This window comes from Artemia sp. Qi Xiang Cuo, chromosome 5 (assembly GCF_049724085.1).
Source record: "Artemia sp. Qi Xiang Cuo chromosome 5, ASM4972408v1, whole genome shotgun sequence".
Classification (NCBI taxonomy): domain Eukaryota; kingdom Metazoa; phylum Arthropoda; class Branchiopoda; order Anostraca; family Artemiidae; genus Artemia; species Artemia sp. Qi Xiang Cuo.
Genome location: NC_142798.1, coordinates 20,018,243 through 20,034,120, shown reverse-complemented (window position 1 = coordinate 20,034,120; position 15,878 = coordinate 20,018,243). Strand labels below are relative to the sequence as shown.

At 36.6% G+C, this 15,878-nt stretch overlaps 2 protein-coding genes and 1 pseudogene across 4 annotated transcripts in view; 1 reads left to right on the top strand and 2 right to left on the bottom strand.

Annotated features, from left to right (window-relative positions):
• Positions 1-1,107, bottom strand: part of MED24 (mediator complex subunit 24) — a 110,234-nt gene extending 109,127 nt beyond the window's left edge. Inside the window, exon 1 of one of the 2 annotated variants that reach the window (XM_089089405.1) lies at positions 971-1,107. The gene's annotated coding sequence lies outside the window, so the exon portion shown is untranslated. Of the gene's footprint in view, positions 1-742; positions 874-970 lie in introns of those variants that run through there. The other variant, XM_089089406.1, reaches the window with a different exon arrangement.
• The window catches only part of Pldn (biogenesis of lysosomal organelles complex 1 subunit pallidin), a 65,835-nt gene continuing 50,398 nt past the window's right edge, over positions 442-15,878 (top strand). The window contains exon 1 of one of the 2 annotated variants that reach the window (XM_089089408.1): positions 442-564. Coding sequence is in view for 1 of the 2 variants with exons in the window: in XM_089089411.1 (XP_088945537.1) it covers positions 506-564 (59 nt within the window). In the remaining variant the exon portion in view is untranslated. The remainder of the gene's footprint in view (positions 565-15,878) is intronic. The other variant, XM_089089411.1, reaches the window with a different exon arrangement.
• Positions 930-2,366, bottom strand: LOC148951929 (uncharacterized; annotated as a pseudogene).

Below are 15,878 nucleotides of genomic sequence, written 5' to 3'. Positions count from 1 at the left end.
CTTAATTCAATGCTTAAGTCTTTTGAAATTGCCGCTGTAAACTGCTGCCAAATAAGTTGTTTTATAGATAGCGTTTAGCACGTGTTTAACACATGTGTCGAAAAACGTGTTTAAAGAAAAAGTAGTGGTATATTGAGATTATAGAAATTGTGAATTTCTAACCTAACCTAACCTAACCCAACCTAACCTAACCTAACTGCTATTAATATTTTGTATTTACGCCACTGCTATTCGCCCTTCGCCACTGCTATTCGCCCTTCGCCACTGCTATTAATATTTTGTATTTACGCCACTGCTATTCTCCCGTCGCCACTGCTATTCGCCCTGCGCCACTGCTATTTAAAAATAAAAGTAAAATAAAAAGACCATAATGAGCGCTATCTATAAAATAACTTATTAGGTGTCAATTTAAAGCGGCAATTTAAAAAAACTTAATCATTGAATTGAAAGTGAGATTATATTTGGAAACTATTTTAGTTTTGAGGATTTTTAGAGGAAAGACTTGATGATAAAGGTTCTCCCCTTGGATAATATAAGAACTAGGATCATTATACATATTTTAAAGTAAGAATTGTTTTCTTAACATGTCTACTTATGAGGGGGCCACAGCTAAATAATTACCCGGTAAAATTCATTTCCAACAAAAATCATTAGCCTACTATATTTGGAAAGAACATAAAAGACATTGAGTGGTATGTTTACTTTATTTGTAAGTCAAGAATATGAAATAAAAAAAGTTTACCAGCTGATCCCCTGTCCCACAGAAAATCACACCCCTAAAGCTTAATAGTAAGAGTTCAATAGTTAAGCTAAGTTTCCTAGTTCCACTTCCTATCTAGCTGTGCTTCCTAATTGAATTGAAATGGATGGTTCCTCCTCTCTTCCTGCAAGGACTCAGGAGGCTTCTTGTAATCACTATACTACTTGGTTCATATAAGATGTATCCGATTAATATCCTTTAAAAACTTGCATATCAATTTAAGTCCATCAGCACAGTCACTGTTCAAGCCCGCTCCACTTAGTATGTCACTACTCTGTCGAATTCTTTTTTCTCTAATAAACTGTCTAATATTCTTCCTCCTGTCTTCTGTTCCAGTACATTCGAATAACAGATGTTCTACCGTTTCCTCATTTCCACAAAATGCACATCTCGGATCTTCATTATAGAAACGGGCTCTATATTTCTGAATTCCTGCATGACCTGACGTTAGTCTGAATATAACCATGGCTTCATACTTACTTAGCGGTCCATATATTTTCTTTTCAAATTGCCTTTCTTTCTTTTGTGTAACTAACATATTTGTTGAGAACACACGGCTGTCCTCGAATGTCTTTATTCTCAATTTCTTTATCACTTCTCCAATTTGATTAACCATCCTGGGCGTGATATCTACAAATGTTTGCCCATCTTCTGTGGATGCTTGTTTTGCTGCAGTGTCAGCCATTTCATTTCCATTAATGTTTGCATACCCCGGGACCCAATCCAATGTGATGGTTACTCCCTTTTTCAGTAGTTTCTGTAATTCCTCATGGCAAAAGATCACTTCAGGAGCTACTTTATTTGCTAGATAAATATTCTTGATTGCCTCCAAACCACTTTTTGAATCCGAACAGATTCTATATTTTTCACCTGTGGGTCCCAAATCTATTATGTATCTCACTGCTTTGGCTATTGCAACTACTTCTGCTTGAAAAACTGTAGTTACATCACTTAATTTAATCAATTTAACTATATTCTTGGAGGGAATTACAAAAGCAGCCCCCACTCTATTATACAATTTAGATGCATCTGTGAAGATATCCACAATGTCAAGATATTGCACTTCTTTGGTCATCTTGAGTGATTGATCATAATCTAGATTATCCCACTTTCCAAATTAAGTATTGGAATGGTATGGGATGGATTTCCACTGAGGGGTTATGAACATTTTGGACACTCTCAACATTGATGTTAACTGACAATCCATTTGAAACTCGTCCATTCTCTTCTTTGCCCTCACACTAACGAATATTTTTTTCCATGAACACTACAACCATCCCTCTTTTAGCATTTTTGATTTAATTGGATTCGACTGGTCAGATATCCATGTCTTCCGTAAGAACTTTAATGTTGCTATGTCTCTCCTGCTACCTAGCTTCTCAATCCCACTTTCTGATTCGAGAAAGCTCCGTGGAGTTGTCTTTCTTGCTCCAAAAGCTGTCCTTAAAGTACTGTATTGAATAGTTTCCAGCTCCTCTAACAAGGACTTAGACGCTGCCATGTTAATTATTCCTTCATATTCCAATTTCGCTTTTATGTATTTTATATAAAATTTCATAAAAAAATCGGGCTTTGGCCCAAAATTAGCTCCACATAACACTTTCATAATATTTAATCTTTTGGAACATGTTTTCTTTAAATGTCTTATATGAGCTTTAAACGTCAGCTTTCTATCAATGGTAATTCCAAGCCATTTAAATTGGTTCACGGTTTCAATTTTTTCCCCATTTAGAAAAAGACAAAGAGCAGAGTACTTTTTTGTTTGCATGATTACCTTTGCTTTGGTTTTCTCGACCGAAAACTGCACATAATTTTCCATGGCCCACGTTTCCATTAATTTTATTTTCTCCTGGGCCACTCGTTGCCCCTCCTCAACACTATCACACACTATCCACATTGCATTATCATCAGCGAAAATCCCAGCTCTATCCTCTCCTGTATCCAGGGGTATGTCAAATTCACTTATCTTGTAATAATCTGGCCCCAATGAGGAGCCTTGTGGTACGCCACGTTTTCTCAGTACCTTTCTTTACGAATATGCTTTACCCACTTTTACTGTCACTTCTCGTTCACGTAAATAATCATAAGAAAATCTTAATAAACATCCTCTAACTTTTGCTGCAATCACTCCTTCTAGTATATGTCGATGAACCACACTATCAAAAGCACTACTCACATCAAAGAAAACTGCTAAACATATTTTCCTATTTTCCTAACAATATACTTCATCATTTAAAAATATTTGCAACACTTCTAGAGTAGATCGATTCTTTCTAAGCCCATATTGAACATCTTTCAAAGTGTTTGTTCTTTCCACTTTACATGTAAGCCTTAACCATTCTTTCATAAAATTTTCATAACACAGGAAATAGAGTAATCATCCTTAAGTTTACTATTTCTGGATTATCTTTGCGTTGTTTAGGAGTTGGAGTAACTAACTCATCCTTCCATATTTTTGGAAATTTTCCGTCTTCACAGGCTTTGTTAATAATTTCTAACTATGTTTTTATACATTTGTCACTTAAATGTTTGACATACTGTGTGTAAATCATGTATAAACCTGGTGCTGTTAATGGTAATTTTCAAATCCCATTCTTTAACTCCTCTACCGTAAAATATATGTTAAAATCCATATAATTTTCTATATTAGAGTCTTATTACATTAGCAAATGTGGGTTTCTCATCATCCTTAAAATCGTCTGGTCTTCCAATCACTGACTCTACAAAATCTACTGCTTTATTCGCTTTTTCTTGTTCTTCCACTAAATCCTCTCCATTAACAGTCAAGGGTGGGTTACCATTATCATCTGTCTTCCCTGTAATCAGTTTTTTTACTGTTTTGTACATTCTACTTGCAGGCTGTCTAAAATCCAACTTCTCCACGAATTCTTGATACAAAATTTTCTTTGCTTCCACTGTTTGGCGCCTAAAGACTGCATATCTTCTTTGACACATTAAAAATATTTCAAAGTTTGGAAGCTGATTGTACCTTCTTCTTGCCTCTATTAGTTGTTTCTTTGCTACAGTACATTCATTGTTCCACCAAACACTCAGTTTGCGGTGAATAGGACCTCTTTTAATTTTTTGAGCTAGTTCTTGTGCTATTTCTAAGAGTGAATTTTGAAATACATCTATCTTTTCATCGACATCTTCACAACCATTCACCTGTGACTGAATGTCTGTTTCTTGTAATTTATTCGTAAAATCTTCCCAGTTAATCTTCTTTAAATTCACTTTGCTAGTTTCTTCAAGATTTTTGCATACACTATTATCTTGAGAGATCTCTACCATAATGGGAAAATGATTACTATATAGGGTGGATTCCATGTCACGTGTTACTGATACTTTTGGTGCCAATGAAGCTGATCCTATGGCCAAGTCTATGGTCACTGATCTTCCTGTTCTGTTATTGATTCTAGTTGGTAGATCCTTTGGAGTAAACAGGCATATATCTGAGTTTTTCATTAAAAATTCAAATATTGTTCTCCCATTTCTATTATCACTTCCGCATCCACACCAAAGACCATTGTGTGCATTTAAATCACCTATAATCATTAGTTTCTCTCCTCCAGGCACTGTTTCTATAATTTTTTCTAGACCTCGATCACTTAAAAGTAAATTACCGTCTTGGATATAAATATTGAATATATTCAGCTTTACTTTGTTTTTAAGATGCATTTTTCTTCCAACAATCTCCATACGATAATGTCCCTGTATAGACAAATGAATTTGAATGTAGTTGATTTCCTTGTTAAGACCAATAATCGCCACAAATCTCTCTGTATTTCATCTATCTATTCTCACTACATTATCTCTGAATGATGGATTTATATATGGGTTCAAGTAAGTCTCTTGAATGCTAAACGCGTCAATATTATTCTTAATACAATAGTGTAGTACTAAATCCTTATTCACTTTAACTAATGATCGTGCATTCCAAGACATAATTTTTATGGATGATTTAACAGTCATTTATTTACACACTGATTCAAAATAAGGCTGCTGTTCATTTACATGATTCCCAAACTTTCAATAAAATTACAGAGTTTATCCACTTTTTCCCTGATAGGCAAGTTCTCTATGCTTAAAATTTCTGGTGACAACACTAGACCAATCACAATCTTGTTTATAATATTACTCACTATTCTTTGCTGCATCTGACCAGTTTTTTTATCCCTAAGGGGAACGCTGATTTTTGCTTGTTCTTTATATGCCTGTTTGTTAGTGACTTCAGCATATGACCTGTAAACTATTTCAGCTCTTCTAAAACTCATTTGATGTCTTTCAGCAACTTTTAAAATTTCGGTATTCCTTTGTCTGACACTACATTGCATTGAAGTTGATGGGTGGTTACCATAGCAAGTGATGCATTTATTTAAAGATGTTTTATTTTGTATATTGTTGTTCTGCATTTGACACTGTCCAGATGTATGCTTGCCAACACATCGTACGCAAATTTCTTCTTTCTCTGGGTAATATTTCTGTACATGTCGATATCTTTGGCACTTATAACATTGTAGCAATAGTCTTTTATATTCATATACAATTCGTCTCCTTCCCCCCATCCAGACAACAGGAGGAAGGAAATTATTTTCAAATTTTAGCAATATTGCAAGACTGTCTTCTATTTTTCTAATCTCTCTATTAAATCTTTTTTGCCTTTTGGCCCCAATTATCACAATTGGGCTATCAATACTATCTAAAATATCATCCTCTGAAACTTCAAGGGGTACCCCCTGTAATATCACTCTAAAGGTCTCCACTCTTCTCTTGGCCTGTATTTGCAAGCCACACATTTGACTTTGCTTCAACATTTTCTCAGCTGCGAGGTAATTTTTCACAAAAATAGATATTTTCCTTCTTTCAGCCAAAACTTCGAACTCAAACTTGTTTTCTTTTAATAGTTCTTTCATGCACTTTGAGAGTCTGAAATCTTCTGGGAATCTTTTTGATTCATCTTCCTCCTTTACTTCAATGATCATTCCGATCTTAAAAAGCTCTTTTTCTGGGATTTCAAATTCTTTGTTGATATTTAATTTTGCTGACACCCACTGTCTCTGTTTTGACTCCATATTTATCTCTTTCCTTCCAACTTTTGGAACCTGGGACGAGACTCCACCATTAGTCACTGATTTAAACTTTTTCGTTTGAGGTTGTTGACGCTCCACCTTTATAGCTCTTCTTTTTGTAGCTGATTGGTCTATTTCAGTGTTCACACCTTCTGCAATACAGGGGTTAACACAATCGAACATGTCTATGTACTGTTCATTATATGCTTCTCTGACACTTGATAAGGGTGGGTACACCTGATCAAGTAATGGGCTATATCTATTTTGCATGGGTACCATTGGTACATAGGATGATACACTGGGTAAACACATGTTATTAGTGCTCTTGGAGTGGATTGGTATAAACGTTTGCCCCTACTGAATAACTACAGGCATTGTTGTTAGTCCTTGCATATTTTGGTAGCCATAGGGGATTTGGACATGAGCCCCTGATGGCTCCATTATTGTCTACGGTCCTCTTCTAGCAACAAATATTCTTCAAGTCTGTCAAAATTGATACTATTGTATCTCCTTCCACACTACAGCTCTAGTCTGTCCGTCTCTATTCTGTTGCGATTGAATTGGATAACTTTAAAATGTCTCAAATTCACAATTAGTAATTTACTTTAATCTTTTCTTCCAGACAAGGTTTGATATATTCCATGCATTTTTTTCAAATTTGTCTGTGGGAAGAGAGCCTGTGCTTCCTATTTTTGTGCTTCCTTCCTTTTTGAACTTTCCGCCGATGTCAGGGTTGCTAGAAAGTCAAACAAAAAACAAGCCCGAGCCTTTGAAAAACAAGCCAAAATACGCCGAGCCTTTGAAAACCAAGACTGCCATCATGGTCAATTCATAAAGTTCTAAAATTGTCGAAATTTGTGTGTTTCACAACAATTTTCGGTGCTAAAGTAAAAAAAAAATTTGCGCGTGTCGCAGCTTCCGCCGCGACATGCGCACGGCCCGATATGCGTAGTTAGATTAGATTTAGATCATTTTTTTTGTCCGGTTATTTCAGACTTAACAGCAATCTTTCGAAACAATCACGGCAAAAAGGTGGCCCTGGTCAAAGCAAACTTTGCATAAATCTCTCAAAACAAATACAGAAAAGTGCGGTCCAAACTTTCTGTTAATTCTTTAACCTTTTTTAAAATCATCATCATTTTGTCGATGCCAAAATTAAAAAATTGTATTACGAAAGTGCTACAAACTGAAGCACGTGCTACAGTGCTACACATGATGAAATAGTGCTAAAATAGTTCTTTCGTGCTAAAGTCAGAAAACGATTTTGTCCCTTATCTAATTCTACTGTTACCTTGCTTGCTTACCCTTCGTTCATCCTGCTCCACTTTCACGGAAGAACAACGATTTATGTGGTCCGTCAAAATTCATCTGTTTTTAGCTGCAGTTTTATGCGTCATAATGGTTAAACAGCTGTGAACTCTTTTTTATTAACTTTGAGAATTAAATATTACTTATTCCAATGAATACGCTAGTAACAACCACAAGCCGAAGACATACAATATCTTTGGTTTATTATCGCATAAAAATTTTTGGTACACGTTATTTGGTACCGTTGCAACACAATATTTAAAGATAACTTTATGATTATACTAAGGCTTCAAAAAAAAAACAAAAAAACGTGAAAACGGAGTTAATACAAAAGCCTTCGTAATCCCAAGATGAAATAATACGCACAGATAAAAAACAAAAAAGAAAGGCACTTAGATCCATAAGGCACTACGAGATTTAAGACTCAAAGGAGGCTAGGATATTATCTAGATCGACTAAATCAATTTTTTGGTTAGCTTCGTCAACTTCACAAGCCTTATGAATATCACCATTGAAAAGCAGTTTCAGCACAAAATTTAAAAATAACTTTATGATTATAGTATGGCCTCAAAAAGAAACGTGAGAACTGGACCAATACAAAAGCCTTCGTAATCCCAAGATGAAATAATACAGACAACTAAAAAAACAAAAAACAAAGACACTTAGATCCAAAAGGCACTAAGAGATTTAAGACTCAAAAAAGAGGCTAGGATATTATCTAGATCGACTAGATCAGTTGTTTGGTCAGTTTCTTCGACTTCACAAGCCTTATAAATATCACTATTCAAATTCAACATACGCTTTGTAGGCTCAAACGCCGAGCAACAAGAGCCACATGCTGAAAACCACAGCCTGAACACAAGTATTGAGTTCAACATGGGCAAGAGCATACGGTTGCGGAGATTGCTCTTAATGACATTCATCATAGAAAAGGACCATTCCACTATCGCATTGCTAATTGGAAAACTCAACAGGGTCAATGCCCGCTTGGCTAACTCACGAAAAGGAAATGCCTCAACAGCATCAAGATGATGTAGGACAGCCAGAACTGATAGAAGTCTTTGGGGACTGTTCCTCCACACACAAATGCCCAATTAGCGTCCAACAGTTTCCTCCACTGATTCTCCAAGGTACTAAGATCAGTGGTAGAAACAATTCTAAATGGTAAGTCTCCAAATTGGGGTTGAAACTGAACAGGCAAATCACAGGAGATAAATATTTCAGCTTTAGGAGCGAATCCAGAGCAGGATGCATTTGTTTAAGCACCGCTTTAGCCGCAATTTTCAGGAACGCAAAACACCTTATTTTGATTTCGCTCATATGTGTGTCTTAAAGTTTAGATTTGGCCAGTTCAATCAGGAACTCGTGTCCATAATCAGCTTGATCTGGCGGCAAATAATTGATTTCGAAGTCCATATTAACCATCAAAGACACTGCAGATGAGCAGAGTATCCTACGCAGGAGACTTAGTATCAAACCCTGCAGCTCTTCAAAAATACGAAATTGGTCAGCGTGTGCGTGCTAAAACAGCAAGTTGACCCTTTAAAATTCGGACAGCAATGGCTTCAAGAACACAATGAAAATTATGTTTTACTTATCTTGATACAGAGCGTGTAGCACTCTGGCTGTATAGAAAAGTTCTTTCTCTTTGGCTAGACTGAAGTGTCTGGTGAACTCCAAGTACTGCTCATGTATGCGAACCAAGGCATTGTACCGAGAGAGCCAACGAGTATTTGAGGTATAAATAATACGTAAGGGTGAATTTCAATCGTTTATCAACTTAAATACATATTGATATGTCTCCCTTTTAAGGGGGCTTACATTAAATCATTTATATGTTTCGGACATCATAAACTCAAGGTCCGAAGGGAGTTCAAAGACCGCCTCTGAAGCACACAGATGGAGCGAGTGGCAAAAACACTTGAAGAACTGAAGCTAGGGTAAGCCATTGTCTCGTAGTAGGGTAAAAAGGGAGTGGTTTACTCCGCACATGTTACTATTACCGTCTGTGCAAATACTAGTAAGGTTAATCATAGTTACTATGCAGATATCAAGGAACTCTTTGAGTTTGTCATACAGTACAACAGCGGTAGTCGAAGATACTTTAATCAAGGGGGGCCTTCACCCTAGTACTCTTAGCATCATTTTTTTTGGAACTGTAGTTGTGGAACTAAACTTATACACATAGTGCCTTCTGGATAGTTCAAAATCCCCTACAATGTGCTCTTCAAGATCTAACTTATTAATATAATTTGTTCTTGAGATATTGTTTGTCACCATTTTGAAAGTCCACATGCTCATATTTTGTTTTGATTTAGTTCAACGTCTGCCTAAATATTTTTTATATTTGATTACTGAGGATGTTGTTATATTCTCTTTGGACTATTGCACAGAGGGAAGGGGTGGTATTCTCAAAGTCATAATTTCTGGACCTTTAAACTATGCTGAACAAAATAGCGATCTCAAAATTTTTATGTGATGTGTTTGGGGAAGTGATTGGTCTAGGGGAGGGGGAGCTGGTTGCCCTCCGTGAGCTCTTTTTGAAGTTCCTATGACATTTCTTTCTATAAGAAGTAACCTGGTCTAAAAAACAAAACAATATATTGTGCCCACATTGCTCTTTACTTAGGCACCACTATTGTGCTACCTATGATGTTTTGTCTTGGGATTTTAATTATACAGCACTGGAAGGCGCCAATTAGACCAGGTAATCCCCCCTATAATTCAGCCTATGGACGCCCATGTATATTTGCACATTATGGAGGGGGGGAGGTAAAGTATAGTAAACTTGCAGTTAAAAAGTGTTAATTAAAACAGTCTAGAGAAGGACATGTGGAGAAGGAAACGTGTTAAGAAAACAATTCAGAATATGCAGAATAATTGTAGATAACACATTTTGCATCTATGTTAGCTATACTTTATCCCTAACTCCTTCCCCTAGTGTGCAAATATATAACCCAAATTATATATTTCCAATGCATTCCCCCATCAGTAACTTGTGTTTCTGGTTTTTGTTTTGTCACAATTAATTAAATTTACTAGTACAATGGATGAATTTCAGCTATGTATTTGCAAATTAAGGGGGAGGGCCTGGGGGTGATGTATAGCAGGGCTACAAGAAAGATATCAGCAACCATTATTTCTGTATATCAATTATCAAGTATGAATTGTTTTCTTAAACTGTTTCCTCCTCTAGGTATATACCATTACAAGTAGGGAAATCTGCACATTACAAAGTATAAATTGTTTTCTTAACATGATTTTTTCGCAACAGCCCCAATTGTAGACTAAGCCTAGGCTACAAAAAGGTTGGGCCAGATCTGTCAAATATATCAAAGAAGGATAGACCTGCATAAAATTCAAGTCTTGCCTTAATCTGAGCAGCAAAAAAATTCCTTGTAAGACTCCTAACGCAGACCCATCTCAGCGATGCAGAAATAAATTCCTAAGGGTGAAGCCCTTCAGAATAGAAAGCGTTCCACGCGCTAAACGAGGGCTTTTGTCTTTTTGGTGCATAGCCACGGCTAAGCCACCGTGATTTTGGAATTTTTGTCTGGTTCCAAACTTTCAGTCAAAATAAGCCCAAAATAAGCCCATTTTAAAAAAAAAGCCCACGTTCCCAAACCCACGGCCCCCACGCCCACTCAAAATTCAGCCCGCCCCTGACGGCTAAAACAAGCCCACGGGGCAGAAAACAAGCTCATTTGGCAACACAGGCCAATGTTTGGGATAATAGACAGGTTGTCACAAGAAGAAACTGTTGGTACTATTAAGGGTCTCTAAAAAGTACTCTCATGCCATAAAAAGTGCCACCTCCCAGAAAATTTGCCACATGTTGCTCTTCACGCAACACTCGGAACACCTCTTAAGGATCGCAGCTTATTTGAACATCTTATTTGCTCTTTGGTTTATCGCATAAATCAGAGTTAATTTTTTTTTGCCTATGGCTAGTTCTCCTCAAATGCCTTCTAACGTGTCAGAAAATAACAACTTATATGGGCTGCAACTATATGTAAAGACGTATCATCTCTGGATGCTCATTTTCAGCGGCCCATGATTCCTTAATCGTTTGATACCTCTTTCAAACTATCCATTTTCTTGGAAAATGAGACGGAACTCTCATGTTCCTGGAACCAGTAAATGCATAACATTTTACCAACCCCCTAATTTGCAAACAAATAGCCCAATTTATACATTTCATATGTATTTTTCCATTTACTGATTTTGTCAGAGTCAATTCAATTCCCAGCTAACCAGGTTGAAAATTGTAAAATGGGAAAATACATGGAAAATATATAATTTTGCCTATATATTGACATATTAGAGTTTTGTTGAAAAAAAAACTGTGGAGAACCATTTGCAAGAGCCATATGGCACTAAAAACAGCACTTTTGGTGCCATGTTTGTAGCATAAAAACTAGGACTAGTGGGTTACCAGAACTTTTATAGAGTGATGTTTGATGTCTAATTTGAAATCTATTGCTCATATCTATGTGATTTTTATGTATTCTACCATCTATAAGTTTGATATAGGACTAAAAGCAGCACTTTTGGTGTCACTTCTTAAGTAGAAAAAGCTTGGAAGTATAAAGTGGTATCATTGTAATGATTGTGGTCCAAACTCCATAATTGAAGGTTTGCAAGAACACCTCCTGCATGTTCCTCCTCTATGCCCCATTAATGAGATCCACAATTAAGGTCTTACAATCAACATTATATCGAATTCGATTATTAGAGAAGTGGTTCTGGTAGTAGTTCGTTGGACTTCAAATTAAAGTCGCTTGTGTTCGATTCCTGCTTTTTTTTTCATCAAGGTTTTTTCCCTTCTATATGATTATTTTTCAGATAATGCACTATTTTCGTAAATTTGATGCAATCATTTTTAAAATATGTCCCAGGAAGTTATTTTGTCAAGCATTTTGATTCAAAAGGGCATAGAAGTCATCAAGTTCATGGTTTGCAACGACGTTTTTAGTAGATCACTAAGTTCATACCCCAACGAAAGGCGTGATTTTTGTCAAAATCCTAGTTGGACAGTGTTGGAGACAATTTTCCTAAATCAAGAAAAATTACAGAAAAAAGTGAAAAAAAGCCATATAGTAATAAAAGTGGTAAAGATATACTAAAGAAAAACTGACCCGTATCTGTGGATGATGAATTATGCAGACTTATCTTTGCTTTGACAACATTTTCGGAGAAACTAAATTTCCTCTGGGGGGAGGGGGGCAAACAAGGGTTTGAGGGAAAACTGGCGTTTGTGGGAACACTGAGGTCTAGGAAGCGGAGTTGTCCCTTCTACCCCATAGAAAATTACGCCTCTGACCCAAGCCCCTTGCCTCTTGGCCGTTGGAGAAGTGTAGCCATGTGGTTGTGAAACCGCTCAATGTTGTATATTATAGGCAGCTCAATAGTGCTGCCTAAGTAAAGAGCGATGTGGGCATAATGAATTATTTTTTTTTAGGCCAGGGCACTTCGTATCGAAGGAGTTGTCACAGAAAAGTCGATCAAAACCAAGCAAAACCAAACCTATTCAATCAAGTTTTGAGATAGCCATTTTGTTCATCGTAGTTGAAAGGTCCGGAAATTATGTATTTGAAGAGGATAAACCTCCTACAGCCCTCTGGACAAGGGTTGTAAATTATACCCTGGGGGCATATAAGGTTTATATTGAAAGGGTGATTGTTGGGGTTCCACCCATGTTTCTTTTCCTTTCAGATAAATGACCTGTTTTCGTTCTAATTATATTTGCTTAGATTTGCCTATCGTATAATTCTCAGTGACAATTTAAAAGTCTCGTTGCTAAGCTCTAGTTGTGTTGCAATAAGTAAGCTTTTAAGTAAGTTCTATTTTTGTACTTCCTGGTTGGAGGCATTGAATAATAGGGCTGGGAAGGTAGAGTTGATTTTGAATGGGGATTGAGATGATTGGCTGGGCCCAGCGAAGGTCCACCCCTATGAACAGTGCTGTAAAGATTTTTATCTTTGAATTAGTCTACATTGAGACCCCGTATAGGAAATCTGTAATGTGAATTTATAGATGTGTTAATTGTGGCCGTTTGGAAGAATACAAATAAGATATTTTCTACAAACTGTGTACTAGTTTCCATAACCCAGGCAGGGTAGGAATAGAGTTACGAGTTGCCGTCATTATTATATTTACAGGGGGGTTTGTTACCTCCAACTAGAGAGTTAGAGATTTTCTAGCCGTAACCAAAGACGGGTACATTTGGCTTTAGAAAGTGGCCATTTGACCACTCGATCGCGTTATCCCACCCTGGGACAGGGTATACTGTAAATAGGGTAGTACCAAACCCGACATTTGCAGGAACGGTGTGGTAGACACGGGCATCACATTATAATTTGGGGCCGGGGCTTCCCCTCCAATAAGTGGTGACACCAGTATATTACCACGCCAGTGGCGTTTTGGCCTACCGGTATAACACTGGTGGTTATCACCCCGAACAGTGATCACATTACTTCAGAGGGGGCACATTGGATTGCTAATCAGAAGTTTTAGTGCCTTTATTTAGATTCAGAACGGTCGGAGGGTGGACAACCCCCTAACACACACCTTGTATTTAACCGAAATGCATCTGATGTATGTATTGTATTTGATGTATGTATTTGAGGATGACAACCCCCCATAGCCCTCAAAGGCAAGGGTTGTAAGTTATACCGTAGGGGCGTATAAGGTTTATATAGAAAGAGCGGTCGTACAAACTTCAGAGCGGCTCATTAGATTGCTGATCATAAGTTTTAGTGCCATTTTTGAGATTCAAAGTGATCAGAGATCAGAAAGCCTCCTCCCACACCTCGTATTTTCCTAACGTGAATCTGATGGAAATTTTGATATGGCTATTTTTGTCGTAGAAACTTAAAAAGAGCTCGATGAATCGGAAATTGAAAGGCCTAGTGCCCTTTTCAATAGTCAAAAGCTTTTGAAGTGCAACTAAGCCCCCTCACACGCTCATCATTTCCCCAAACACATCCAATAAAAATTTTGAGATGGCCATTTTGTTCAATGTAGTTGAAAGGTCCGGAAATTATGTATTTAAGGATGACACCCCCCACATCCTTCAGGGCAAGGGTTGTAAGATATTCCATGGTGGCATATATCGTTTACATAGAAAGGATGATCGCATAAACTTCGGAGCGGGTTCAAGGAATTGGTAATCAGAAGTTCTACTCAGTTCTAGGGCTCTTTTTAAGACTCAGGATGATCAAAGGGTGGATACCCCCCACCTCGTATTTTCCCTAAATGCGACTTATAAGAATTATTAGATGACTATTTGTTGTCGTAAAAACTTCGAAAAAGCTTCGATTGGAAATTGAGGGGCCTAGTGCCCCTTTAATCGTCAAAAGGGATTGTAGGGGAACTGACCCCCCTCACACGTCCACCATTTTCCCAAACACTTCCAATCAAAATTTTTAGATAGCCATTTTGTTCAACATAAGTAGTACCCTCACTCTGCTTTTAAACGCAGACCTATCTATAGTTTTAAACGCAGACCTATCTATAGTTTTAAACGCAGCCCTATCCCTTACCTCTAATCGCTGTTTTTAATTTAGCCAAGGAAGACACGTACCTAGATTCCAAAACAACCAGAGTACAAGCTAGATATACAAGCGGTCACGGAATCTAAACCTTTGTGCTTGATATATCATAGAGTTCTTGAAAAACCAGTATTTTGGAGTGATAACATATTTTGTATATAAACTGCTATTTGATATGGTAATAGTAACAGCTCTAAAATAGCTTTAAAGATGAACAGACGTGAATCTGATACTTATTTCTCAGTAAGAGATTTTCGAATTATATGGCTTACCTATTTAGTGTTTTATCTGTTTGGAACATCCGGTTTTCATATATTAGTTTATATTTAAAAAAACCCGTGTATCTAAATATATTTAGCACAGAATTCAAAAGCCAACTGGAACGGCAATACAGCAAATCCATAGTTAACCTTTTTAATCTAACCTGTCAATCTGTTAGTTCCAAGGTGCATGTTCACTTAACAAGTCTGCTTAAAAGGCAATTCTTTGAATAGTTTAATGTAAAAAAGAGTGGAATTTTCACCTAATTATAATTCTGCGTTATATGAAATATCACCGCCCCCTGTTCATCCTATAACATTAAAATAAAGGCCAAACTCCTTAAGAATATCTGAACTTCAATAATAGCTAATATAAGTATGCACTTAAAATCAAGTATATAATCTGAAATATTCTTTCAAAGGATGGAGTAACCATTTAATAGATTTTCGAAACAATTGTTTATAAGAGAAGGAAAATAATTATGTTTTTATTTTTTTATCCAGCCGGTATAGATGTTGAATAAGTACTAAAAAAATAGGATACAAATTTTCTTTAATACAAATAAAATGCATTACAATTTTTTTTAAACAATCATATTTACATAAATGCACCACAAAACAGCATATTTACAGACGCTTGAACATTAAATGGGCACTTAGTCATGGCACCACCCCTGAAGGTGGGATGCGACCTCTATTTATACACATTATTTTTTAATCAACATAAAAGAATCAACAACAACAGTGTATAAAAAATATTTAGAAAGGGAACATTTTTAAATCAAGGAAGTTACTTTGAGCTTCATTCACCAAACTATTTATACAAATGTACCGTTTTTCAATGTGTGGGAACACTTTATATCTAATGCTTCTTCTTCCTCGCTTAAGGGAAATGCCCCCTAACATCAATCTCCTATAAGCAAAATAG